Source organism: Gekko japonicus, unplaced genomic scaffold (genome assembly GCF_001447785.1).
Source record: "Gekko japonicus isolate JY-2015 unplaced genomic scaffold, Gekko_japonicus_V1.1 scaffold2375, whole genome shotgun sequence".
Classification (NCBI taxonomy): domain Eukaryota; kingdom Metazoa; phylum Chordata; class Lepidosauria; order Squamata; family Gekkonidae; genus Gekko; species Gekko japonicus.
The window spans coordinates 233,425-261,181 of record NW_015167123.1 but is presented as its reverse complement, the minus strand read 5'-3'; the positions used below and the strand labels follow the sequence as shown (position 1 = coordinate 261,181).

At 48.6% G+C, this 27,757-nt stretch overlaps 1 protein-coding gene across 1 annotated transcript in view; it reads left to right on the top strand.

Annotated features, from left to right (window-relative positions):
* GUK1 (guanylate kinase 1) overlaps positions 1-26,187 on the top strand; it is a 31,149-nt gene extending 4,962 nt beyond the window's left edge. The window contains exons 2-8 of the mRNA XM_015413004.1: positions 13,950-14,063; positions 15,830-15,871; positions 17,139-17,235; positions 18,598-18,736; positions 23,556-23,640; positions 24,495-24,580; positions 25,980-26,187. Of these exons, the coding sequence (XP_015268490.1) occupies positions 13,950-14,063; positions 15,830-15,871; positions 17,139-17,235; positions 18,598-18,736; positions 23,556-23,640; positions 24,495-24,580; positions 25,980-26,015 (599 nt within the window). The 3' untranslated portion in view covers positions 26,016-26,187. The remainder of the gene's footprint in view (positions 1-13,949; positions 14,064-15,829; positions 15,872-17,138; positions 17,236-18,597; positions 18,737-23,555; positions 23,641-24,494; positions 24,581-25,979) is intronic.
* Positions 26,188-27,757: the final 1,570 nt, after the last annotated feature.

Here is a 27,757-nt window from a genome sequence, read left to right as displayed (position 1 = left end):
GTCTGTTGGTCTCCTTGGGAAATCCTAGGCAGCTTTGATACCTCTCCCATTCTCCGTTTCCCCCCACAACAACCCTGTGAGGCAGATTAGGCTGAAAGAGAATGTCTGGCCCAATGTCACCAAAGTAAGCTTTCATGGTGGAGTGGGATTTGAAGTCAGTTCCCTCTGGTCTGACCCAGTAGTCCAACTCTTTTAACTATATTTGTGATCTCTAGCTGCAGAGTGATTTCTAGGGTAGCTCCGCCATCGCCAGTATAGGGTCTCTGCGATGCTGTATGCGAGATTTCTTTGTTTGTAGTTGGCATTTCTTCCTGGGACTCAAGGCAGATTACACACAGTGAGTCAGTACAATCAACAGATTCAATAAACGATGCATTAGGATTACAGATGTCTGTCTTTTTTTTTTTTACTTGCCCAAATTGGGAAAGAAAGAAAGAAAGAAAGAAAGAAAGAAAGGCTTCTTTGAGAGAAAGCAACTCCACCCAAATGATCAACATCTTTCCAGACAAGTCCAGTCTCTTACCTAGGTGTGGAAGGTGAGGCAAGTGTTACCTTATAAGGCCATCTGCAGCTCTTCTGCTCCATCGGCTGGCCTATCAGGAAAGGAATGCAAACATTCCAGCCTGAACCAAAGCTTTCAACATCTGCCAACGTTTTTTCAAAGCTTGCTTTTAGCTCACCAGGTGTACTGGCAACCTTGTTCAGGCTGGGCAGCAATGGTGTTCTTAGCCAAAGGCACTCCTAGAAATCACTTTTGCTCAGCATGTGGTCTCACTCCGACTTTTGAGCAAGACAGAAATTCTGCTCTGGTCACCATAAGGGCTCCTCCTCAATTTCAGACCCTCTAAAAAATATGTTATATGTTCCCTACAATCCAGCTCTCACACTGGCAAAGCCATATAGCTTACACCTTGTCCTGAAACATCTGGTCTTCTCTCTAGATAAGTAACCTTTTAATTAAGTTCAAAACATTTAAAGACCTGAAACGTAACATAGGCCCCGGTCACACGGGCCAGATAACGCCGGGGGAGGCGTGGCTGTTCGCCCCAGAGCAAAATAAAGCACCGTAGCCTGACCACACGATCCCCCGAGTCTCCATGCTTAGGCTGTTAGGTGGCGATCACACGGTGATGCTGGAGCGTGGCAAGGAAGCGGCGCAGCAAGCGTTTCGCATTTGTGCGCATGCGCAGTTCCACGGAGCAGCACTGCTTTCAGTTATGTGTTTGTGCGCATGCGCTTACAAAAAACATCCAGTTTGTGACGGGGCGTGGTTGGGCGCACGGACTCTAGTCTGGGAGAACCGGGCTTGATTCCCCACTCCTCCGTGTGCAGCCGCTGGTGTGACCTTGGGTCAGTCCCAAGTTCTCTCAGAGCTTTTTCTCTCAGGAGCAGTTCTCGAAAGCGCTCTCTCAGCCCCGTCTACCTCACTGGATGTCTGTTGTGGGGAGGGGAAGGGAAAGGAGATTGTAAACCGCTCGGAGACTTCTTTGGGTAGTGAAGGGCGGGGTATAAATCCAGTCTCTCTTCTTCTGCTTACGCTAAGGTCACAGTCCCATATCTTTTATCCAAGTAAGTTAGTAAACCATTTTGTGCAGTAGAACAACGTTTGAGTCCAGTGCCAGCTGTAAGACCAACAGAGTTTTAATTCTGGGCATAAGCTTTTATGTGTGTGCACACTTCTTCAGATACAGTGAAACAGACTTCCTCAAGCCTTACATATAGGTGCGGGGGGGGTGAAATTTAGTTGCCAGGGAGGGATCATTGGAGTCAAGATGCGTAAGTAACTGGGCGATAAATATAGCGAAGAGTGCATTAAAGCAGTTGGTAAGGCCTGTGAATAGCAGCAAATTAGCATACAGCGTAATGAAAGAGTTCGCAAACGGATGTGAGAACTAGGTTTGAGTCCAGTGGCGCCTCCAAGACCAACAGAGCTCAGTTCCGAGTATAAGCGAGGACCGAGAGACTTAGCATGTATAGATAAGAACATAAGAGAAGCCAGTGTTGGATCAGGCCAACGGCCCATCCAGTCCAACACTCTGTCACACAGTGGACAAAAAATATCAGGTGCCATCAGGAGGTCCAGCAGTGGGGCCAGGACACTAGAAGCCCTCCCACTGTTGACCCCCCTCCCCAAGCACCAAGAATACAGAGCATCCCTTGCCCCAGACCGAGAGTCCCTATCTATACCTTGTGGCTAATAGCCACTGATGGACCTCTGCTCCATACGCTTATCCATAAGAACATAAGAAAAGCCAGTGTTGGATCAGGCCAATGGCCCATCCAGTCCAACACTCTGGGTCACACAGTGGCCAAAAACACCAGGGGCCATCAGGAGGTCCAGCAGTGGGGCCAGGACACTAGGAGCCCTCCCACTGTTGTCTCCCCCCCAAGCACAAAGAAGACAGAGCATCCCTTGCCCCAGACCGAGAGTTCCTATCTATACCTTGTGGCTCATAGCCCCTGATGGATCTCTGCTCCATAGGTTTATCCATAAGAACATAAGAGAAGCCAATGTTGGATCAGGCCAATGGCCCATCCAGTCCAAAACTCTGTCACACAATGGCCAAAAATACCAGGGACCATCAGGAGGTCCACCAGTGGGGCCAGGACATTAGAAGCCCTCCCACTGTTGACCCCCCCCCCAAGCACCAAGAATACAGAGCATCCCTTACCCCAGACCGAGAGTTCCTACCTATACCTTGTGGCTAATCGCCACTGATGGACGTCTGCTCCATATGCTTATCCAAGTCCCTCTTGAAGCCGTCCATGCTTGTAGCTGCCACCACCACCTCCTGTGGCCGTGAATCCCATGTGTTCATCACTCTTTGGGTGAAGAAGGACTTCCTTTTATCCGTTCTAACCCGACTGCTCTTTAATAATTTCATGGAGTGCCCGCAAGTTCTTGTATTGTGAAACCGATACAAAAGAGATACATTGAAACAGATGTCCTCAAGTGTTACATATAGGTGTGTGTGGGGGGGTTAGTTGCCAGGGAGGGCTAATTAGTCCAATCTCAGCTATACTTATCAGCCAGTTACTTATGTACCATGACTCTAACTAGCCCTTCTTGGCAACTAACCCCCCTTCACCGATATGTAAGGTTTGAGGAAGTTTGTTTCAATATATCTGAAGAAGTGTGCATTCACACGGAAGTATATAAAGGTAAAGGTTTCCCTTGCTCAAAAGCCAGTCGAATCCGACTCTAGGGTTGCGGTGCTCATCTCCATTTCAAAGCCGAAGAGCCAGCGCTGTCCGAAGACGTCTCCGTGGTCATGTGGCCGGCATGAATAAACTCCGAGGCGCACGGAACGCTGTTCCCTTCCCACTGAAGTGGTACCTATTTATCTACTTGCAATTTCTTGCTTTCGAACTGCTAGGTTGGCAGGAGCTGGAACTAGAGACGAGAGCTCACTCTGTCATGTGGCACACTCGGGTCTCGAACTGCTGAACTACTGACCTTCCGGCCTGCAGTTCAGCGCCTTAACCACTTGAGCCACCGCAGCCCACTCACAAAAGCATGTACCCAGGATTAAACTTTGTTGGTCTTAAAAGTGCCACTGGACTCAGACTTTGTTCTGTTGCTTCAGACCAGCATGGCGACCCACCTTGAATCTACCTTCATTTTGTACAGTGCAACTGTATTTCCTGTGCAGAAAGGGATTGCAGAGAGAAGAAGAGGAGATTGGATATATACCCCACCTTCCACTACCCAAAGGAGTCTCAGAGCAGCTTACAAACTCCTTTCCCTTCCCCTCCCCACAACCTACCTGTGAGGTAGGTGGGGCTGAGAGAGCTCTCTCGAGGACTGCTCTTGAGAGAACAGCTCTAAAATAACTTAAGACTGACCAAAGGTCACCCCAGCAGCTGCATGTGGAGGAGTGGGGAATCAAACCCAGTTCTCCCAGGTTAGAGTCCGCGCTCCTGACCACTACACCAAACTGAGAAGGGGAAGATCCATCTCCGCAAAGGCCCTTGTACTCGTAGGCTTGTAGGAACCAAGCCAGCAGCATTTAGGAAAAGGCAAAGAAGTGCCAGCACAATGTATAAGAGGGCCTTGAAGTTGAAACTGGAAGACCTGGAAACCTATGAACATCTTGGGGAGTTGAGAAACAAGAAGAAGAAGAGATTGGATTTATACCCCGCCCTTCACTACCCAAAGGAGTCTCAGAGCGGCTTACAACATCCTTTCCCTTCCCCTCCCCACAACAGACACCCTGTGAGGTAGGTGGGGCTGAGAGAGCTCTGAAAGAAACGGCTCTTTTTTAAGGACAGCTCTTGTCAGAACTACGGCTTGCCCAAGGTCATCCAGCAGGTGCAAGTGGAGGAGTGGGGAATCAAACCCGGTCCTCCCAGATTAGAGTCTGTGCACTTAACCACTACACCAAACTGGCTCTCCAGTTGGCCTTCTTTATACCATCCTTGCCATTACCCTTTCCCAAGTTTTCCAGGGCATCCATGAGGGCTAGAAACTTGCTACTTAAAAGCATGGAGTGGCGAGACATTCTTGTGACAAGAATGAAAATGCTACCTAGAGTGAGATCTTAATCAGAAGTTGACAGTGACTGTGTCTGTCATTAAAGGGAGGTCCTGCTTCACCCAAAGAGTGATTAACACATGGAATTCACTGCCACAGGAGGTGGTGGCGGCTACAAGCATGGACGGCTTCAAGAGGGAATTAGATAAGCATACGGAGCTGAGGTCCATCCGTGGCTATTAGCCACAAGGTATAGATAGGGGCTTTGGGGCAAGTGATGCTCTGTCTTCTTGGTGCTTGGGGGGGTCAACAGTGGGAGGGCTTCTAATGTCCTGGCCCCACTGGTGGACCTCCTGATGGCACCTGGTATTTCTGGCCACTGTGTGATACAGAGTGTTGGACTGGATGGGCCTTTGGCCTGATCCAACATTGGCGTCTTATGTTCTTATGATGCTTTGACAAACCAGAAAGCGCATATAATGCTGCCTGGCTCAGCAGGTCCACCCCCCCCCCCCGGCCGATGAAAGCACGCGACCCATCTGCAGTTGTGTGTTCCCTCCAAGCTGAGCTAGTGTGAGCTAGCTCGCAGTTTTTTAGCCTCCGGCTCACCCATTTTTGTCTCAGCTCAGGAAGGAGGGCTCCAGAGCAGTCTTAATTTTTGCAGCAGCCAAATTGCTCACTCACAACTTTAACGCCACTAGCTCACCAAGCAGAATTTTTGCTCACAAGACCCCACAGCTTAGAGAACTGTGCTGTGTTGTGGCCGAGCTGCCTGCAGGACAAAGTAGAATTTTTACTCACGAGACCCCACAGCTTAGAGAACTGTGCTGGGTTGTGGCCGAGCTGCCTGCAGGACAAAGTAGAATTTTTGCTCACAGAGTAGAATTTTTGCTCACAAGACTCCACAGCTCAGTGCTGTGGCCGAGCTACCTGCAGGACAAAGTTTGATCTGCCAACGCCACTGCGACTCAACTCAGCTTATTCCTGGCTGCCGGGAGCCCTCCCGAGCAGTGGTCCGTTGGGTGTTTTCCCAGCAATCTGTCCAACTCCTGCGGCAGAGCTTTTCTGTTGCAAGTCGCCCATCTCTCGCGGTCATTTGGCATTAACCTTTCAGCCAGCAAAGCTGGTGTGTTCCCCGCCCCTCACCTGCCCTTGGGTTCCACATGGAAGAAGACCAAACAAGGTGTACCTGCGGGAAAGGGATATGCTATAAATAGGAAAGGTGATTAGAAGCGTCTTGGTGAGAAATCTTTATTGCAGCAACAAGGGGAACCGACCGCTAATCTTCTTTTCTCCAGATGCCAAGTCTCTCTGTGCCACGCGGGACCTCTGCTGATCTCTCCCAGTGTCGACCCTTTGCCTTCCTTGTCATTCCGACGTGATTCCTGCTAAATAGCCGAAAAGATTCGGCTGTCCTCTGGGTGCGCCATTTGATTCTCGCTTATTTCCAATTCCAGTAACGTTTATTGACATAGCAATAACTCCATAAAAAGAATAGCAGTACAAATCGACCCAAATGTCGACAAAGGGAAATAATCAGAGTACAGCACTTTGTAACATTGCACAGAGTGAGGATAAAAATTCGGAACGGTCATCTCGGATAATGCAGTAATTAAAACAGTTACACCTTTCTTTCCTCTTGGCCCCTGAGCAATGGTCCTTCTAAGCTGTGGAGTCTTGTGAGCAAAAATCCTGCTTTGTGAGATACTGGCATTAAAGTTGTGAGTGGGCGATTTGGCTGCTGCATAAATCAGTTTGCTCTGGCGCCCTCCTTCCTGAGCTAAGACAAAAATGTGTGAGCTGGAGGCTAAAAAACTGTGAGCTAGCTCAACTCAGCAGGAACACTGCCCCTGAGTATATTTGCCAGGAGCCCTCCCACCTGCTCAGTAACTTCTCCGTTTTTGTCCGCTAGCAATAATTCAATACCTCTATTGGTCGCAGCCTTAGAGAGTTGGAGGAGGGGACTAACCAGGTGTGAACGTAGCTGGGGAAACAGCGGGCGGCCGATTCTTGCTCTCCCCCATTTTATTTTTGTTCTGTGCCACGCTGAGCTTCGCTGCAAACCCAGCGCAGGCTTGGATTATGAAAGCAGGATAAATGGGTCAGACGATGCCGAAGTCTCCCATGCTCAGAGAGACCGAGTGAATCAAGTAAACACGATAAATGCTCTTGAGGTGCACAGAGAGGGTAGATCCAGGTGGGCAGCCGTGTTGGTCTGAAGCAGCAGAACAAAATCAGAGTCCAGAGTAGAGATGTAAAATTTCCGGAAATTTTGAAGCTCGGGGGGAAAAAACGGTTTTTTTCAGGGGGGGTTTCCCGGGAAAAAACGGACATTTTTGGAAAAATTGAAAAACAAAAATGCTACATTAGCACTTCTTTTTTCTTTTCCAGATTGGAAGTCATTCTGTTACTTTAGGAACATAAAATATAACTGTAATCATTTCATGTTTAACTGTGTGTGTGTGTCTTTAAAAGTTTGGTTGTAGGACTGTGTGATAGGCTAGTGTGATTGGTGAGTGAAAGAGAGGGGGAGGGGTTTTGGAAGTGATGCTGTGTGGATGATATTTATGTCTGTCAAGAGTGACAGTTAGAGGGGGACAGTTGAAAAAGACAGTTGTGGAGTCAGTTAAGTTCTGTCTCTGAGAGAAGGAGACACATCCCTGTGTGGGATAATTTGGTTCTGTGTAGTAAAAGAGTTAAGCAGTTTGTTCGTTTTAAGGTCTGAGAGAGAGAAGTCTTGTGTGTGTTATGAAAAGTTGAAGTATAAAGAAACAGTAACCGTATATGGCCTAAAGGGAAAAAAGTGTTACAAAGTTACATGCCCAGATCCCTGACAGTGGGAGAGAAAAGTGTGTGAAATATCAATAAATCTACTTTTATTTAAGATACCAGTTCTGAAAGAAATTCTTCCCAGGAAACACATAGACCCTCGTGAACGCCTAAACCCTCGACTTACCTACCCAGTGACAGAAATATTATATTATAGAGGTTTGGAAAGCCTTAAATTTCCTGGTGGCAGCCGGAATACCCAGTAAAATAAAATAAAAGGAACACTTTTAAAGTAAAACCAGACCTTCTCAATTAAGGGGGCGTCACAATGACTATGGACATTTTTACTTGGCATGAAATTATCACAACTAGCATATTAGAAATAGAGTGTATCCAAACCATTACTACAAACCGAATACCTACCCACATGCAACAACAAAACTGAAACCTTTGTCTTTTCTTGTGACAACCGCACCTCCTAAAGGAAGAAATGCATCTTGTTCTTGCATGGGAGAGTTCAGTTTGTAACCTAGGACTTTCTTGTCCTCAGTGCACAGAAATTAGATCAATCAGATACCATGCATATTTTTTAGAAATGATTTGGAAAATATTTGAACACCTTGTCCTAAAATATTTTGTTCACCATGTTAATATAAAACGTTCCATAATCAATTTTCTTTTCTTTTTTAATTTTTCCAATTTTTCGGGAAAAAAACAAAAAGGTCTTCAGGGAAAAAATGGGGGGGGGGAACGTTTCCCCCCAAATTTTTCTGGATTTTTCCAGGCCTTCACACCTCTAGTCCAGTGGCACCCTGAAGACCAACCAAGGTTTATTCAAGGTGTGAGCTTTTGTGTGCAAGGCACACTTTTTCAAATACACTGGAATGGTAGGTAAGGTTCAGACTTCTAGCCAGACAACCTTTGTCCCACCTTGGCTAAGGGCAATTGAAAAAAAGCCTTTCTCACCTTGGCCTCTCAAAACAATTTCTTAGCTCTCTCACGACAAAGCGAGAGAGTTAGTGAGACAGAGAATCCAGGACGTAGCTAAACAGGAGGATCTTAACAGCTCATGCAACTGGCAAGCCCCTCTTAGAACCGCTGTATAAGGTAGTGCCTCTGCCCTATCTTTTTTATTTAGAAAATCATGAGTTAAGGAGAACGTCTGTCAGCTATGCTGCCATGGGGTTGGGAAGTTACTCTGTGTCTCGTTAATTTGCTGTTGCATTCCTTTCCCTTTTGCTATCCCTTGGCTGTAACATCTATGCAGATGTGTGCAGGAGGACGTTGTATAGTCTAGAGGCCTCTCATCCATCATGAGAGATTCCTGGTTCCCAGCTTTCGCCACTTAAGGTTGCCTTACTTTACCCGCTCGCGGGAGGGTGCCTTATTGGCCCAGGCCATGGGGGGGGGGGGGGGCACAAATGCCCTATATCCTATTTGGTTCTAAGGTTTACCGACATTCCTAACAGTGACTATGTTATTGCATCTATGGCTTTGCAATAAAAGTATAACTGTTCCTGAATACGTGTACTTCGTTGTAAGCTGTGGGTTCTGACAACGTCCCTCATGAGATGGTTATGCCCTCCCCTCAGCAGTTACAGAGGGGAGGTTTAATTAAAAAAAACCAACCCTTGCTGATCGTATATGTCCCTGTTGCAGTGACGGAATTGAAACTTTAATGCCTGTTATATATGACTGCAGGGCATATAGCCACTTTCGTGATATTCTCCCACTGTCCACAACTACTCTATCCTCAACTAGTCAAAAGATGCAATTACTGAAGAACCTCCTAAAAAGTAGGCGTCCCCAGGTTACAGCTAAACTTGCCAAATGCGGCTGGTTAGCAGTAAGGATTCGAACGCTGCTAGTGAAAGACAAACAGATGTAATTTGTGATAGGACTTAACATGTTTTACTTGCATGCCTTATTGGATATTTCCAGAGGTCATTTCGGGGGGGGGGGTGGGGGGATCACAGTTCCCCCGGGGGAGGTACGGGGGGGCGGGGCACATGACGAAGCCCCGCCCCCTGCTTCCGGCCACCCCGCTTCCGGCCCTCATTCAGCCAGGAGGAGGCAGGAGAAGAGGGAGCGTAAGTTGCTTCCTCCCCGCCTCTCCCCACCCCTGCCTGCCTGGGGCCAGGGAGGGCCTTGGCGGGGCTTCCTCGCACTCCCGCCGGCCTTGCAGGTCCACCACCGGGCCTTATGATGTCAGTGGGTGTGGCATATGCTAATGAGTTATGCTAATGAGTTCCCCTAGCTCTTTTTCTACGAAACGACCCCTGGATATTTCACTTTATTTATGTTTGTGGTTTTATGAATTTTGACACGTTTAGTTTGACTACTGTATTAGAGTGCTGGCTTTTGCTGTGAATAAATTTGATTTGATTTGATATCGGGAATGAACAGCAAATTAACATGTGACGTGATGACGTTTAAGATGTGCAAGTTCAGAGCTAAATAACAAGCTAAGGTTATAAGGTCAACACTTGCAAAGCAATACAAGTCAAAATAGGAGATAAATGTCGAAAGGTGTCTTTTCTAATTGTGGGAAGCAAACCGAGAATCTCAATTCTCTCCTCCCAGGCGTGGAGAACACGTAACAGTGCTTTTTGAGGTAGATGCAGTGGCATGTCAGCAAAACATCCCAATATTCCTTGTACAGAGAGGGGTTTTCTTTCCTTCCCACCATCAGTATGGCTTAGTGGTTACAGCGTCGGGCTAGGAATTTGTAGACCCAGGTTCAAATTCCCACTCTCTCATGGGGAACCCTGGGCCAGTCACACCCACCCAATCTAACCTACCTTACATGGTTGTCGTGTTGATAAATAGATGACAGGAGTTTTCTTTGCTGGGGGAGGGAAGGTCCCAGGTTCAATCCCCGGCATCTCCAGTTGGAAGGATCAGGTAGGAGGTGATGTGAAAGACCTCCGCCCCTGTAGAGCCAGTTTGGTGTAGTGGTTAAGTGCGCGGACTCCAATCTGGGAGAACCGGGTTTGATTCCCCACTCCTCCACTTGCAGCTGCTGGATGACCTTGGGAAAGCCGTAGTTCTCTCAGAGCTGTTTTCTCAAGAGCAGTTCTTGAAAGAGCTCTCTCAGCCCCACCTGCCTCACAGGGCGTCTGTTGTGGGGAGGGGAAGGGAAAGGAGTTTGTATGCCGCTCTGACACTCCCTTGGGTAGTGAAGGGCGGGGTATAGATCCAGTCTCCTCCTCTTCCTCCTCTTCCTCCTCTTCTTCTCCTCCTCCTTCTCCTTCTCCTTCTCCAACCTATATGTAGTGGTTGGCAAAGTCTGTTCCAATGTATGTGAAGAAGTGTGCATGCACGCCAAAGCTTATACCTAGCATAAAACTTTGTTGGTCTTAAAGATGCCACTGAACTCAAACTTTCTAGCTGTTCCAAGGTTACTGTCTCTGAATAACAAGGTTCCATTTAGGTCTCATGGAGGGATGCCAGCCTCCAGTCGCAAGTTCTCTCGGAGCTGTTCTCTCAAGAGGGGAGGGGAAGGGAAAGGAGATGGTAAGCTGCTCTGAGACTCCAAGTGAAGGGTGGGGTATAAATCCAATCCCTTCTCTTCTTCCTCTTTTGCACTGGATCCCGTCTTGCTCCCTTGAACGATTGCACATTTATTTCAGGGTACTGCTTTTGTTTGCTTTAAGTTCCCACCTTGGGCTTGTTGGTTTTTCCCAGAGCTATACGAATGCAAGAGAGCGATTTTTTTTTTTAAGCCAGTGGGTGGGCAGATATTCCACAGCTCTCATGCGCTCATGCGAGCCCTGCACGGAGAGAGGCATGGCCAAAGCTTTAAGCTGTTAACCAAAGCGGGAGGAAGGGAGGGAGGGTGGAAAGAAGTGACAAGCAGGAAGCAATGAGGGATTTGGGGGACGGCTTCTCATTGGCCGTCTCAGGGCGGAGGATCTGTAATTAAGGCTTTAGACGCTTGCAAATAGCCCGGTGTTCGGCTGGCTCTCTGACTTTCTCCCCGCTTCCCTCCATGATCAGCTTGCTGCTGGGGGAAAATCAAACCGGGCTGCGTTCTTGCATTTTAAAGGGAATCCAGAACTGCCAAGAGGTAAGGCTGAAAAGGTTTGGGAGTGTGGCAGTGTTCCCTCTAAGCTGAGTCGGTGTGAGCCAGCTCACAGTTTTTCAGCCTCCGGCTCACACGTTTTCGTCTCCGCTCAGGAAGGGATGGCTCCAGAGCAAACTGATTGAGGCCGCAGCCAAATCGCTCGCTCACAACTTTAATGCCGGTAGCTCACAAAGTAGAATTTTTGCTCACGAGACTCCACAGCTTAGAGGGAGCATTGGAGTGTGGCTGTGGTAGGGATTTTTGTGCCTGGTTCTAGCCCTCATTTCTTGTTCCCCTTTTGGGGGGGGGGTTGTCTTTTGATGCCCTGGGCCTTATTAAACGGGGCTCTTCCTTAGCCGTGGACAATGGGGTGGAATAGTCTTTCATTGCTGATCCTAATGGGTTCCATCAAGTTCCTTCTTTTTTTATGGACCAAAGTTGACCAAGATGGGTGGAGATGGAAAATGGCACGTTGGTACTTACTGTGAAGGTCCATTCTCCTTGGAAGTTCTGAAAGAACTCAAATGTGAACTTGTGGCTCTCCTGACAAAAATATGTAATCTTTCCTTAAAACCAGCCTCCGTTCCTGAGGACTGGAAGGTAGCTAACGTCACTCCCATCTTTTAAAAGGGTTCCAGAGGAGATCCGGGAAATTACAGGCCAGTCAGTCTGACGTCGATACCGGGTAAATTGGTGGAAACCATTATTAAGGAAAGAATTAGTAGGCACATAGATGAACAAAACCTATTGAGGCAGACTCAGCACGGTTTCTGTAAGGGAAGATCTTGTCTCACTAACCTATTAGTGTTCTTTGAGGGGGTGAACAAACATGTGGACAAGGGGGATCCAATAGATATTATTTACCTTGACTTCCAGAAAGCTTTTGATAAAGTTCCTCATCAAAGGCTCCTAAGCAAGCTCAAAAATCATGGGATAAAAGGACAAGTCCTTTTATGGATCAAAAACTGGCTAATTAATAGAAAACAGAGAGTGAGTATAAATGGGCAGTTCTCCCAGTGGAGGGGGGTAAGCAGTGGGGTACCACAGGGATCAGTACTTGGTCCACTGCTTTTTAACTTGTTCATTAATGATTTGGAGTTGGGAGTAAGCAGTGAAGTGGCTAAATTTGCGGATGATACAAAGTTGTTCAAGGTGGTGAAAACCAGTGAGGATTGTGAGGCACTCCAAAGGGATCTGTCAAAGATGGGCAAGTGGGCGTCAACATGGCAAATGGGGTTCAATGTGGCCAAGTGCAAGGTGATGCACATTGGAGCCAAAAATCCTAAATATAAATACACATTGATGGGGTCTGAACTGGCAGAGACTGAGCAAGAGAGAGATCTTGGAGTTGTAGTGGATAACTCACTGAAAATGTCGAGACAGTGTGTGACTGCAATAAAGAAGGCCAATGCTATGCTGGGGATTATTAGGAAGGGTATTGAAAACAGATCAGCCAATATAATAATGCCCCTATATAAATCAATGGTGAGACCTCATTTGGAATACTGTGTGCAGTTCTGGGCACCACACCTTAAAAAGGATATTATAGCTTTGGAAAAAGTGCAGAAAAGGGCAACTCGAATGATAAAAGGGTTGGAACACTTTCCCTATGAGGAAAGGTTAAAGCGCTTAGGGCTCTTTAGCTTGGAGAAAAGACGACTGAGGGGTGACATGATCGAGGTTTATAAGATTATGCATGGGAAAGAGCAGGTAGAGAAAGAGGTACTTTTCTCCCTTTCTCACAATACAAGAACCCGTGGGCACTCCATGAAATTGCTGAGCGGTCGGGTTAGAACGGATAAAAGGAAGTACTTCTTCACCCAAAGAGTGATTAACACATGGAATTCACTGCCACAGGAAGTGGTGGGTGCTACAAGCATGGACGGCTTCAAAAGGGAATTAGATAAGCATATGGAGCAGAGGTCCATCAGTGGCTATTAGCCACAAGGTATAGCTAGGGGCTCTGGGGCAAGTGATGCTCTGTCTTCTTGGTGCTTGGGGGGGGGTCAACAGTGGGAGGGCTTCTAATGTCCTGGCCCCACTGCTGGACCTCCTGATGGCACTGGTATTTCTGGCCACTGTGTGACACAGAGTGTTGGACTGGATGGGCCTTTGGCCTGATCCAACATTGGCGTCTCTTATGTTCTTATGACAATGGGCTCTTCTGATGTTCTTCTCAGGGGAAGGCCTCGGCCTCTCTGCCCTGTTGCTGGCCCTCCAGAGGAACTGGGTGGCCCCTGTGTGAGACGGGAGGCTGGAGTAGATAGACCACTGGGTCTGACCCAGCAGGGCTCTTCTGGTGCTCTGATCAGGGGAAGGCCTCGGCCTCTCTGCCCTGTTGCTGGCCCTCCAGAGGAACTGGTTGGCCCCTGTGTGAGACGGGATGCTGGACTAGATGGACCACTGGGTCTGATCCAGCAGGGCTCTTCTGAGGTGCTTAGCAGGGGAAGGCCTCGGCCTCTGTGCCCTGTTGTTGGCCCTCCAGAGGAACTGATCAGCCACTGTGTGAGAACAGGATGCTGGACTAGATGGACCCTCCCTGGTCTGATCCAGCAGGGCTCTTCTGATGTTCTTACGAGTTTATGAAAAACGCCAGCTCCTAACAGAGGAACACTTTTCTTTTCTCTCCCCGCCCCACAGCGATGGTGGGACCAAGGCCAGTTGTTCTGAGCGGACCTTCGGGCGCGGGGAAGAGCACTTTGCTGAAAAGGCTGCTGAAGGACTACGAGAACGTCTTTGGCTTCAGCGTGTCCCGTGAGTGAGTCGGTTTCTGCAGATCTGCCAGAAATTCAGGGTGTGGACCATCCACGTCACTAAAGGGAGGGTGTGGCAGGGTCTTGAACTGTCCGCTTCAAAAGAAGCCAGCTCTGCAAATAATGCTCCTCCCCCCCCATTACACAGTAACACACCACAATGTACGCCATCCACATTTCAAATACAAAGCTTGCCTGGGCGGTATGTAAGATGGTATACAGTAGACCAGGGCTCCCCAATGTGGTGCCCGCTGAGCTGTTCAGAAAGCGGACTGGCCGTTGTAAGGTGGAGGGGGCCACGGCTCAGTGGAAGAGCCTCACAGAATCATAGAGTTGGAAGGGACCTCCGAGGTCATCTAGTCCAACCCCCGGCACAATCCAGGAAATTCACAAGTACCTCCCCCCCATGCCCCCAGTGATCCCTGTTCCATGCCCAGAAGAGGACAAAAAACCTCCAGGATCCCCAGCCAAACTGGCCTGGAGAAAAATGGCTTCCTGACTCCAAAGTGGCAATCGGCATTTCCCCGGGCGTGGAAGGAAGGGCCACGAGAACTAAGCCCCGTGGCAACCCTTCCTGCCCTCCCTTCTCACGATCTTCCCAAATTCACAGAATCAGCTTTGCCGTCCGATGGCCATCGAGCCTCTGCTTGGAAACTTTGAAAGAAGGCGAGCCCACCACCTCCCGAGGAAGCCTCCTCCAGTGTTCCCTCTAAGCTGTGGAGTCTTGTGAGCAAAAATTCTACTTTGTGAGCTACTGGCATTAAAGTTGTGAGCCAGTGATTTGGCTGCTGCATAAATTAGTTTGCTCTGGAGTGATCCTTCCTGAGCTAAGACAAAAATGTGTGAGCTGAAAGCTAAAAATCTGTGAGCTAGCTCACAGTAACTCAGCTTAGAGGGAACACTGGCCTCCTCCTCCTCCTCCTCCTCGTCTTCCCTTTCACTTCCAACACATCACTTCTGTGCAAATTTCCCATCAAAAAGCTGGCCTTCCGGTCTGTCTTTCTCTCTCTGTCCACCCCGTCAGCTTTCTATAATTGAAAAGAACTCATAGAACAATGTTTGAGTCCAGTGGCACCTCTAAGAACAACAAAGTTTAATTCTGGGTCTAAGCGTTCATAGGCATGCACACTTCCTCAGATACCCAGACCATTCTGCCTTCCTGGCCGATGTTTCCCGCCTCTCTTTACGGGGGGGGGGGGGGGGGGCGGGCAACTTTAAAAAGCCAGGGCCGATGCCAACTGGGACTCTCCCTGGCAATGTTCCCTCTGAGCCGTGGAGTCTTGTGAGCAGAAATTCTGCTTTGTGAGCGACTGGCATTAAAGTTGTGAGCAAGGGATTTGGCCGCTGTATAAATTAGTTGGCTCTGGAGCTCTCCTTCCTGAGCGAAGACAAAAATGTGTGAGCTGGAGGCTCAAAAACTGTGAGCTAGCTCACACTAACTCAGCTTAGGGGGAACACTGCTCCCTGGCAAATTCAGAAAGAAATCAGTCTTCAGTTAAACAGAGAACCGATCGTTGCAGGCAGGGCTTTTTTCCTGCGGGAACGCACCGAAACAGAGTTCCGGAACCTCTTCAACAACCTTCTAAAAGTTTATGGGTTTTCAGTATGGAGATTGAAAACTTCATTTCCGGCACCTCTTCCTCCCCCCCCCCCCCCCCAAAGGCCTGATTGCAGGGAACAGAAAGGGGTAGTTGCGTCATGGGTAGATGTGTTGGCTGTTTTCTAAAACATGTGAGCTTTAAACAAAACACACGTATTGCTTTTCAGATACCACGAGGAAACCAAGACCTGGTGAACTGAATGGGAAAGGTCAGTATCCGGACGTGACCCCCACAGGAGATAGAGTTCTCAGCACGGGAATCCACCTGTCTTGGTCAATGAGGCCAGGAAATGGCTTGTTAGACAGTGAGGGGCAGGGCACGTGTATTGTTTTTTATTCCATTTTTATCCCCACCACCGCCCCACTCGGGTTCCACCACCTCTTGGCAATATGGGGATAACGATGCTGGCCTACCTTGTAGGGCTGTTGTGAAGATTATGGCCAGGGGTCATTTCGTACAAAAAGAGGTGCAGGAGCTCATTAGTATAACTCATTAGCATAACTTATTTGCGTATGCCGCACCCCCTGATGTCACCGGAAGTCTGTCAGAAGGCAACACCCACCGCTCAGGCTCCACTGGACTGTTTTGGATTGCTAGCTATGGGGGGGTTGGGTTTCGGATTCCCCACACAGATCTGCCCTCACAGAGGAGGGAGAGCTTGTACCTGAATAAAACCTGGTCTTAAAGGTGCCACTGGTTTGTGGCCGGGGGGGGGGGGGAGCTCTGCAGCTTACCTGGCTGCTTCTTGCTCTGACTGAGGGCTGCTGGGAGCAGGAGGTGGGGCTTTTTGCATGTGCCCGCCCCCTGGGCTCTTTACTGCCGGAGTTCTGCTTCTGTGTGCTCCTGCAGGAAATGACCCCTGATTATGGCAAAGGCTGTGTCTGTGAAGCATTTTGAAAGCAATATGCAGGTGTTCCTTTTCCTCCTCCTGATATCTGAGGATGGGTACCATGATTTGGCACTTTAATTTTAAGGCGTATTCTTCGTAGGTCTCTGAAGAGCTTTACCAACAAACATCCCCTTCCTCCCTCCACACCCGACATCTGGGCTCCCATGAGAGGTATTGTGAGATATCTAGGATCAATGCTCCCTCTAAGCTGTGGAGTCTTGTGAGCAGAAATCCTGCTTTGTGAGCTACTGGCATTAAAGTCGTGAGTGAGCGATTTGGCTACTGCATGAATTAGCTTGCTCCGGAGCCCTCCTTCCTGAGCTAAGACAAAAATGTGTGAGCCGGAGGCTAAAAAATGGTGAGCTAGCTCACACTAACTCAGCTTAGAGGGAACACTGGTTGGGGATAATTAGTTTGGTGGGCTATTTTGTAAGCAGGTGAAGAGCTTACTTGAGGCGGAACCGAGGGAAGAGAAGGAAGGTTTTGTTCTTCTGATTGTGTGTCTTCAGAACATCTGGGTGTGTCTGCATGCTCTCCTAAGGTCCTGGCACACAAATATTCAGAGCATCACTCCCCCCCCCCACAGATTACCATTTTGTGACCAGAGAAAAGATGCAGGAGGAAATCGATGCCGGAGGATTTGTTGAACACGCAGAGTTTTCCGGGAATATGTACGGAACAAGGTATGTCATTTGGCTACGATGGCAGTTGATTTGCTTGTTTTTGCACCGAGGAATGTTTTTTACTAGTGCGTGTTTAGCTCTGTAACCCTATGGTCGAGAAACTTGATATATTTTTTTTAAGTTAAAAGCTAGGAATCCCAGAAAGAACTCCCATGCGAGCATCCTTTAGTCCTGGATTCAGAAAAGGTATTCTCCCCCTCTCTCACACACACACACACACACAACTTGGGGCTTTTTTTTGCATTTGCATTTTCCTGGCTTGTGTATTCCTGTTCCTGTTTTGCTTTTGCTCCCTCTAGTGGTCGATTCGATGTTACATCGCTTGTTGTCCGGTATAAAACCCCACAGTTTTAAATGGAGAGGAGCCTGGGTGAGTGGCGTTTAGGGAGGAGAGGCGCCTTGGTAGAGTATAATGTCATGCAGTCCCCCTTCCAAAGGAGAAGTGGAATAAATATTTTAAATAAATAAATAATGATTTATGTAGTCCGGAGGTCAGCTGTCATTCCACGAGGTCTCCAGCTCCCGCCTGGAGGTTGGCAGCTCTTCCTCCTGCCAAGGAGGAGAGGGGGTATCTGAAATGGTGAGCACAAGAGGGCAGCACTGTTTGAGCCTGGGTCGTGCCGGCTGGTGGATGGCGGTCGTGGTTGTGGATGCCTTATAAAAAGGGGGAAAGAAACCCTGTATTTCACCTGTATAAAAAGGGGGAAAGAAACCCTGTATTTCACCTGTATCTTTTGATGTTCCCTTTTGCCTTTTGCCTTGAGCAACCCCCCCCCCAAAAAAAAACCCCACATTTTTGATGGTTTTGCCTGCTTAGCCCAAAGAGCACGCGTGCTGACTGTTGGCAACACTGCCCTGGTTTCAGAAGCATGAGAACGTCAGAGAAGCCATGTTGGATCAGGCCAACGGCCTGTCCAGTCCAACACTCTGTGTCACACAGTGGCCAAAACCCAGCAGCCATCAGGGGGTCTATCAGCAGGGCCAGAACTCCAGAAGCCCTCCTCCTGTTGCCCCTCAAGCACCAAAAACACAGAGGATAAGAACATAAGAGAAGCCATGCTGGATCAGGCCAGTGGCCCATCCAGTCCAACACTCTGTGTCAAACAGTGGCCAAAACCCAGGGGCCCTCAGGAGGTCCAGCAGCGGGGCCAGAACTCCAGAAGCCCTCCCGCTGTTACTTCCCCAGCACCAAGAACGCAGAGCATCACTGCCCCAGACCCTCGATGGATTGCTTTAACATGCCAACAGACTCAAGGTGCTAGTCCTCAAGCTTCCTACATGCCACTGAACCTCTTCCAAGACCCCCCTCTCCTCTACCTTGAGAGCACTCACTCCCTTCTCTTATGTTTGCTCCTCTCTCAGCAAAGCCGCCATACAGGCCGTCCAAGCCCAGAACCAGATCTGCATCCTGGATATCGACATGCAGGGTGTGAGGAGCATGAAGAAGACGGACTTCAGCCCCATCTACATTTCTATCCAGCCACCGTCCATTGAAACCTTGGTGAGTGCGGGACGGAGTTCAACACAGTTGTTGTTGTTTTAAACAATTTTTATTAGGATATATCAATAAAACAAACCATGCATCATCTTATCAACTATCTTATACCCTTTTCTCCTAATACCCCCCCCTTTCTGACTTCCCGCAATGCTCCAACCTCCATTCCAAATTTTATATTTTTCCTCTTTTTTCTATTCTTCAATAATAAAGTTCTTCAGGTAACCTATCTTTTCACTGTTGTTCTTATATGTTTAAACTTATTCTAAATGTCCTTCTGTCTTCAGTAGTCATCAAAGCAAAATGGATTATTTTTCACATCCCAGTGTTTCTCTAAATATTCTTTAAAGTCTTTCCAGTCTGCAAAGAATTCTTCCGCTTCCCGATGCTCAAGCGTTCTTGTCCTTTTGTCCATTTCCACCATAAAGAGTAACTTTTTTAACCACTCCCAAATCCCGGGAGTTCTTTCTTGTTTCCAGCATTGAGCATATGTCATTCTAGCAGTTGTAATCATATACCACTTTAAAGTCCGTTTTGCAATGTTGACTTCTTCCATTTTAAGTCCCAGAAGTATCATTTCAGGCTCCTTCTTAATCTTGCATTTCATAATTTTCTCCATCTCTATATGGACCTCAGTCCAAATGTTTTTTGCTTTGTCACAAGTCCACCACATATGGTATAAAGAACCCTCTATTCTTTTACATTTCCAACATTTGTTTGACATATTACTACTTATATTTGCTATCTTTTTTTGGTGTCATATACCAGTTCAACACAGTTGTGATAGAGGTGGTGAAATGTCAGCATGCACGGTGCTTTTTTTTTTTCATACGCAAAAGAGGAGAGGATTGTGCTCCGAGGCATTTTAGGCTTCGGGAGGGATGAAAAGGCAGGAAGGAGAAGGAACTTGAGAGGAATCGTATCGCCAAACGGCAACGTCACTGGAGCAGGCCAACGGTCTCCGTCGGGGTTCCCCAACACGCTCCCCACCATCCAGGCATGCTGAGTCACCCACTCCACCAAGAAGGTCCCAGGTTCAATCCCCGACGGCATCTCCAGTTGAAAGGACCAGGCAGGAGGTGATGGGAAAGACCTCCGCCTGAGACCCTGGAGAGCCGCTGCCAGTCTGAGTAGGCAATACTGACCTTGATGGACCAAGGGTCCGATTCAGTAGAAGGCCACCATGTGAAGGGCTGTGGCTCAGGTTTAGGGGCTCTGCCTGGCATGCAGGAGGTCCCAGGTTCAATCCCCGGCATCTCCAGTTAAAAGGACCAGGCAGGAGGTGATGGGAAAGATCTCAGCCCGAGACCCTGGAGAGCTGTAAAGAGGGGCTGTGGCTCAGTGGCAGAGCCTCTGCTTGGCATGCAGAAGGTCCCAGGTTCAGTCCCCAGCATCTCCAGTTAAAAGGACCAGGCAGGAGGTGATGGGAAAGACCTCCGCCTGAGACCCTGGAGAGCTGTCAAGAGGGGTCGTGGCTCAGTGGTAGAGCCTCTGCCTGGCATGCAGAAGGTCCCAGGTTCAATCCCCGGCTTCTCCAGTTAAAAGGACCAGGCAGGAGGTGATGGGAAAGACCTCCGCCTGAGACCCTGGAGAGCTGTCAAGAGGGGTCATGGCTCAGTGGTAGAGCCTCTGCCTGGCATGCAGAAGGTCCCAGGTTCAATCCCCGGCTTCTCCAGTTAAAAGGACCAGGCAGGAGGTGATGGGAAAGACCTCCGCCTGAGACCCTGGAGAGCTGTAAAGAGGGGTCGTGGCTCAGTGGTAGAGGCTCTGCCTGGCATGCAGAAGGTCCCAGGTTCAGTCCCCGGCATCTCCAGTTAAAAGGACCAGGCAGGAGGTGATGGGAAAGACCTCCGCCTGAGACCCTGGAGAGCTGTAAAGAGGGGTCGTGGCTCAGTGGTAGAGGCTCTGCCTGGCATGCAGAAGGTCCCAGGTTTAGTCCCCGGCATCTCCAGTTAAAAGGACCAGGCAGGAGGTGATGGGAAAGACCTCCGCCTGAGACCCTGGAGAGCTGTAAAGAGGGGTCGTGGCTCAGTGGCAGAGCCTCTGCCTGGCATGCAGATGGTCCCAGGTTCAATCCCTGGCATCTCCAGTTAAAAGGACCAGGCAGGAGGTGATGGGAAAGACCTCAGCCTGAGACCTGGAGAGCTGCTGCCAGTCTGAGTAGACAATGCTGACCTGGATGGACACAAGGGACAGGAGAAGGCAGCTTTATTATTTTATTTATTTATTTTATTTATTTTTGGGGATTCGTATCCCACCCTCCCCTTGACGGGTTCCGACAATATACATACAGTCCAACAATATACAATTCAATTCAATTCAATTAAAACCGTGTTAAAACATGTAAAACATACAGCTCTCGTAAAAGAAGAAGAAGAAGAGAAGAAGAGATTGTATTTATACCCCGCCCTTCACTACCCAAAGGTGTCTCAGAGCGGCTTACAAACTCCTTTCCCTCCCCCTCCACACAACAGACACCCTGTGAGGTAGGCGGGGCTGAGAGAACTCTGACACAAACTGCTCTTTTTCAAGGACAGCTGTGCCAGAGCTTGTGACTGACCCAAGGTCACATCAGCAGGTGCAAGTGGAGGAGTGGGGAATCAAACCCGGTTCTCCCAGTTTAGAGTCCGTGCACTTAACCACTACACCAAACTGGCTCCCAAAAGCCAAGATACCTCAGTGGTTGATAGTAGTGGGAATAGATTCCCCAAAGATCTATAAGGGTTGGGGTCTCCAACCCAGGCTGTAAATAGGGGCCGCCCCAAGCTGTAAATGGCTAACCCAGGCGATAAGTGGGGGCCAACCCAAGTAGGGTGACGCCCGCTGCCTCAACCATATTCATGTGACTAGATGGATGGATTCAGCAAGCGTCTTTCAGTGATTTCTCAGAACCGGAGGAATATCCTCCTCTTTGTCGGTACCTGAGACAAGGAAGAGAGAGATCCTTTCCCTAGTTTCATAACTGAAACAAAAAGGTTTCCGCTCTATTGATAAAACCCCTGCTTAATTCATACAGAGCACGCAATGCCACTTCAAGTGCAGTAATAATCCCTCAGGGAGCCTTTGGATAGGACGATCCTCCATTTACTTTTATGATCATAGAATCATAGAATGTGAGAGTTGGAAGGGACCTTGCAGGTCATCTAGTCCAACCCCCTGCATTCTGCAGGAGTAGAGCCGAAAGAGAGCCCTACATACCTACAATGTACCCAAAAGATGGTCGTCCAGCCTCCGCTTGAAAACGTCCAGCGAAGGAGCCTCCACCACCTCCCGAGGCAGTCTGTTCCACTGCTCAACCACTCTGACAGTTAGGAAGTTTATCCTGATATTTAACCGGTAACGACTCCCTTGTAATTTCCACCCATTAGACCTTGTCTTGCAATCCAGAGCAAGAGAGAATAAATCTGCTCCATCTTCTACATGACAGCCCTTCAAATACTTGAAGACTGCAATCGTGTCCCCTCTAAGCTTTCTCTTTCCCAGGCTAAACAGACCCAGCTCTTTCAGCCTTTCCTCATAAGACTTGGATTCCAACCCTCTCACCATCCTGGTCGCCCTCTTCTGGACACGCTCGAGCTTGTCAACATCCTTCCTAAAATGTGGTGCCCAAAACTGGACACAGTGCTCCAAGTGACGCAGTACTCCAAACTGGACACAGGACTCCAGCTGAGGCCTGACCATAGCAGAATAGAGTGGAACAACCACCTCCCGTAATCTGGACACAATGCTTCTGTTAATGCATCCTAAGATTGCATTCGCTTTCTTCACAGCCACATCGCACTGCAGGCTCATGTTTAGCTTGTGATCAACCAGAACACCTAGATCCCTTTCACAAACATTTTTTTTAAAACTTGGATCTGTTCAAGGAATCATACTTTAGTCCTCCTTTTCCCCTTCCCCATAATTCCCGTAACACAAACTGAAGTCTGTTCAGGGCAAACCCACAAAGTCCCTGTGATTTCGTCTCAAGTGCCTTAGAGTTATTTGAGTTGCAGTGAAGTGCATTGAAATACATTCTGTGATCTGTAGAAGACCCTGCCGCAAGAACAGAACACTTAGGGTGCGTTCAGACGGGGCATTTGCAACGGTATAGGTGCCGGTTGGAATCGGTGTACTTATTGGCGTTCACACGGCAAACATCTGCCTTCCGTCCCTAACCGTTGCAAAGAGCTTTAAACTGTTGTATTCTGCCACTAGGTCCCCAAGTGGTGGTATCCTGAGTGCAACGGTTGTAATCATTTTACCCCCCGTCTGATCACTCTCCACCATTGTAGAGCCACTTCCGTTCGAAAGCCCGAGGCTTCTGATTTTCACCCGCCATTTTTTTTAGGTCGGCGATATGCGCTTGGGCGAAGCTTCGCCCCGGCGTTTGTTTTTTTAAAAAAAGAAAAGGTCCTTAGTTTAATGTTTTAGAGGAGTCCGGGACCTCAGGGAGGCCAGTTTGGTCTTTAAACTTTAAAGGTAAGTCCTCTCTTCAGGGCATGCTTTTCGGGACGGGGTATTTTGCGCATGCGCGAAGATCACCATTCTGTGGATGGCTGCCTATGCGCATGCACAAACTGAGTTTTAAAAAAACCCCACCGACGTCCGCTGCGTGTGAATGGGCATACAGCAATGGGCTCCGCAGACAGAGGAGGTAAGTGTGATCGCGTTTCAGCCGGCATAAACTGCAACGGTTCCAACCGGTACAGTTTATGCCGGCTGAAACGCCCCGTCTGAACGCACCCTTAGAGGAAGAAGCAGTGGAACGTGTGGAAACTTTCCCAATCAACTTGGAGGATGAAGCAATTTCTTTTTTCTTGTTCTTTTCCCCTGTGGTGTTTAGGAAAAAAGGCTACGAGACAGGCAGACAGAAACAGAGGAGAGCTTGCAGAAGCGGTTAAACGCAGCTCGTGTCGACCTGGAACTGAGTGAGTATTTTGAGGTCCCTTTGTGTTTGTGTGTGAGAGAGAGGGAGGGAGACATTCTGCACAAGAGCCTGCTCTGTGTTTTAATTTTCCCACAGTTCTTGCTAAATAGGCTTACCGTATTTGGGGGAGGAATGGGGGATAACTTACAGAGCTTTAGAACATCTTCTGTGTCCCCCAGAAGTGGCCTGAAATTGTCTTAGAAGACCAGAGAAGAGAGTGTGATGCAGGGGTTCAAGTGCTGGGTTAGGAACTGGAAGGCCTGAGTTCCGATCCCCCACTCTGCTTGCTGGGTGGACTTGAGCTAATCACTTTCTCTCTGACCCTCAGCCTCGCCAACCTCACAGGGTTGTTGTGTGTATAAAATGGGGTGGGGGCAAACAATGTATGCCCACCCAAGTTCCTTGGAGGAGCAGTAGGATACAAATAAAGTAAGTTGATTTCATTAGTTGCTGTAGATTTTCCGGGTTGCCGCGGCCACACAACCCGGAAAACCTACAGCAGCTAATGAACTCCGGCTATGAAAGCCTTTGATAACATAAGTAGATTTCCTTTGGAAAATGCAAAATAGTCGATTGAGAGGGAAAGAATGGAGGATGCCTACCCCGTAGCTTAGTCAATGATGTGGCATGCATAGTCCAAGCTGTCCAGGGCAGAGTGTGGAGAAAGCCATGGGTTCAAATCCTCATCCTGCCTCGAAGTTTGCTGGGTGATATTGGGCCAGTCACACTGTCTCCCTAAGCAGTCTTGCAGGGTTTGGACAGATGAAAGTCTGAAAAGGACCCTCAAAGAACTGTGTGTCTCTCTTAAGATGGTCTAAATGCTGTTTTTATTGGGGGGGTGTCTTAATTTGGCAGGTAAAGAGCCCGGCCTTTTCGATTTGATCATTATTAATGACGATTTAGACGTGGCGTATTCCAAACTGACGAAGATACTTGCAGAAGTGAGTTTTTGGAGTTCAAAGACCTTCCCCCTCACATAAGAGGTCCTGTAGCAGGGTTTTCCCGACATGGTACCAGCTGACACCTTTCCCGAATAATTCAGGGCTCTTTTTGTAGCAGGTACTCATTAGCATATTAAGTGACACACCCCTAATGTAGCCAATCCTCCAAGAGTTTACAGTAGCTCCTGTAAGAAGAGCTCTGTAAGCTCTTGGAGGATTGGCTACATTAGGGTGTGTGGCCTAATATGCAAAGGAGTTCCTGCTACAAAAAGAGCCCCGCGGGCGGCCCACCGAGTGTTTTTAGAAAGTGGGTGGGGCGGGGCTTTTGCCCAGCAAGGCTTCTGATTGGCCATTGGAGCTTTGATTGACTGTGCAGATTTTTTTAAAAATCATGGAATCATTGAATTGGAAGGGGCCTCCAGGGTCATCTAGTCCAACCCCCTGCACAAGGCAGGAAATTCACAAGTACCCCCAGTGACCAGCGTTCCCCCTAAGCTGAGTCAGTGTGAGCTAGCTCATGCATTTTTGCCGTCGCTCAGGAAGGATGGGCTCCAGAGCAAACTAATTTATGCAGCAGCCAAATCGCTCGCTCACAACTTAGCTCACAAAGTAGAATTTTTGCTCATAAGACTCTACACCTTCGAGGGAGCATTGCCAGTGACCCCAGCTCCATGCCCAGAAGAGGGCCTAAAACCTCCAGGATCCCCTGGCCAACCTAGCCCAGAGAGAAATCGCTTCCTGACTCCGGTGGCAATCAGCATTTTCCTGGGTGTGTAAGAAAAGGCCATGAGAACTGCCATCTTCACTGAGCCGGTTTGGTGTAGGGAGCCAGCATGGTGTAGTAGTTAAGAGTGGCAGATTCTAATCTGGGAGAACCGGGTTTGATTCCCCACTCCTCCACATGCAGCTGCTGGCGTGACCTTGGGTCTGTCACAAGTTCTCTCAGAGCTGTTCTCAAGAGAGCTCTCTCGGCCCCACCTCCCTCACAGGGTGTCTGTTGTGGGGAGGGGAAGGGAAAGGAGATTGTAAGCCGCTCTGAGACTTCGAGTGAAGGGCAGGGTATAAATCCAGTCTCCTCCTCCTCCTCCTCCTCTTCTTCTTCTTCTTCTTCTTCTTCTTCAGCAGTTTGGTGTCGTGGTTAAGTGCGCGGACTCTAATCCGGGAGAACCGGGTTTGATTCCCCACTCCTCCACTTGCTGGATGGCCTTGGGCAAGCCGTAGTTCTGATAAGAGCTGTTCTTGGAAAAAAGAGCAGTTTCTGTCAAGAGCTCTCTCAGCCCCGCCTACCTCACAGGGTGTCTGTTGTGGGGAGGGGAAGGGAAAGGAGTATTTAAGTGAGACTCCTTTGGGTAGTGAAGGGCGGGGTAGAAATCCAATCTCCTCTTCTCTCTGCTCACAGGAAATCCAGAAGGCGCAGGTATCCAAGAAGTCCTGAGTGACCACGGCGTAGATGCTTGCACCTTGTAGACCATTCCTGACGTCTTTCACTGCTTGCCAGTCCGCGCGTGAGAGAAATGGACCCATGTTCCTTTTTAACCTCCCTCCCCGCACACCACCCCTGCCGTGGAATTATTCTGGGGCACTTTCTATTAAAGAAGAAAATATCTGACCCATCCACTGTACATCTTCATAATTTCTGGCGCGCGCGTGTTTATACGCCGTTGAGACAAAGGGGCAAGGCGGGTGGCCGAACCGAGCTTACGAACGGCACAATCCAGGCACACACGAAACTGCCTTATACTGGCAGCCGCTCTCCAGAGTCTCAGGTGGAGGTTTTTCCCATCCCCTACTGCCTGGTCCTTTTAACTGGAGATGCCCAGGGATTGAACCTGGGGCCTTCTGCATTCAAAGCCACAGCTGCCTTATACTGAATCATCAAATATACAAATTCCACTAGTAGAAAAACACCATCAAAGATTGCCAAAACAATATATTAAACAGTTATAAAGTTGGTGGTGTCACAACAACAACATTAATGCATACTGTAACCAGGGGTCATTTCGTAGAAAAAGAGCTAGGGGAACTCATTAGCATAACTCATTAGCATATGCCACACCCCCTGACATCAGGGGCCCGGCGATGGACCTGCAAGGCCAGCGGGAGTGCAAGGAAGCCCCGCCAAGGCCCTCCCTGGCCCCAGGCAGGCAGGGGTGGGGAGAGGTGGGGAGGAAGCAACTTACCCTCCCTCTTCTCCTGCCTCCTCCTGGCTGAATGAGGGCTGGAAGCGGGGCGGCCGGAAGCAGGGGGCGGGGCTTCATCATGTGCACCGCCCCCCTGCACCTCACCCGGGGGAACTGCGTTCCCCCGCGTTCCCCCCCGAAATGACCTCTGACTGTAACTATAATAAGGCACAAGATACACTATTTCCTCCTTTGTAGATAAGACATAAAGTCCATGTAGTCAGTGTAACTTGAGAGGAGGAGTCCACACGGTCATAATATTCTCCAAACAGCCTTTGCAAAGACGCCCGTTCTAGATACTTGGAAGATGCGTGTCCTTCGACTTCTTCAGTTTGCCGGCTGTGCACGTGGAACCTGATTTCAGCAATTTCAACAGAGCACAAGGTTCACAGTGTAAGAAGTGAACATCTTTGCAAAGGCTGTTTGGACAATAGTATGACTATGTGGACTCCTCCTGTCAAGTTACACTGATTACATGGACTTTGTCTTATCTACAAAGGAGGAAATATTGCAGTCAATGTTCCCTCTAAGCTGAGTTAGTGTGAGCTAGCTCACAGTTTTTTAGCCTCCAGCTCACACATTTTTGTCTTAGCTCAGGAAGGATAGCCCCAGAGCAAACTAACTTATGCAGTAGCCAAATTGCTCACTCACAACTTTAATGCCAGTAGCTCACAAAGTAGAGTTTTTGCTCATAAGACTCCATTGCTTAGAGGGAACATTGGTTACAGTATGCACTAATGTTGTTGTTGTGACACCACCAACTTTATAGATTGCTTTGGCAATCTTTGATGGTGTTTTTCTACTAGTGGAATTTGAATATTTGGGACTTCTGTGACACTAGTCTCCAGTTTGGTGTAGTGGTTAAGTGCGTAGACTGTAATCTGGGAGCACCGGGTTTGATTCCCCACTCCTCCAGTTGCACCTGCTGGATGATCTTGGGCAAGCCATAGTTCTGATAAGAGCTGTTCTTGAAAAAAGGCAGTTTCTGTCAAGAGCT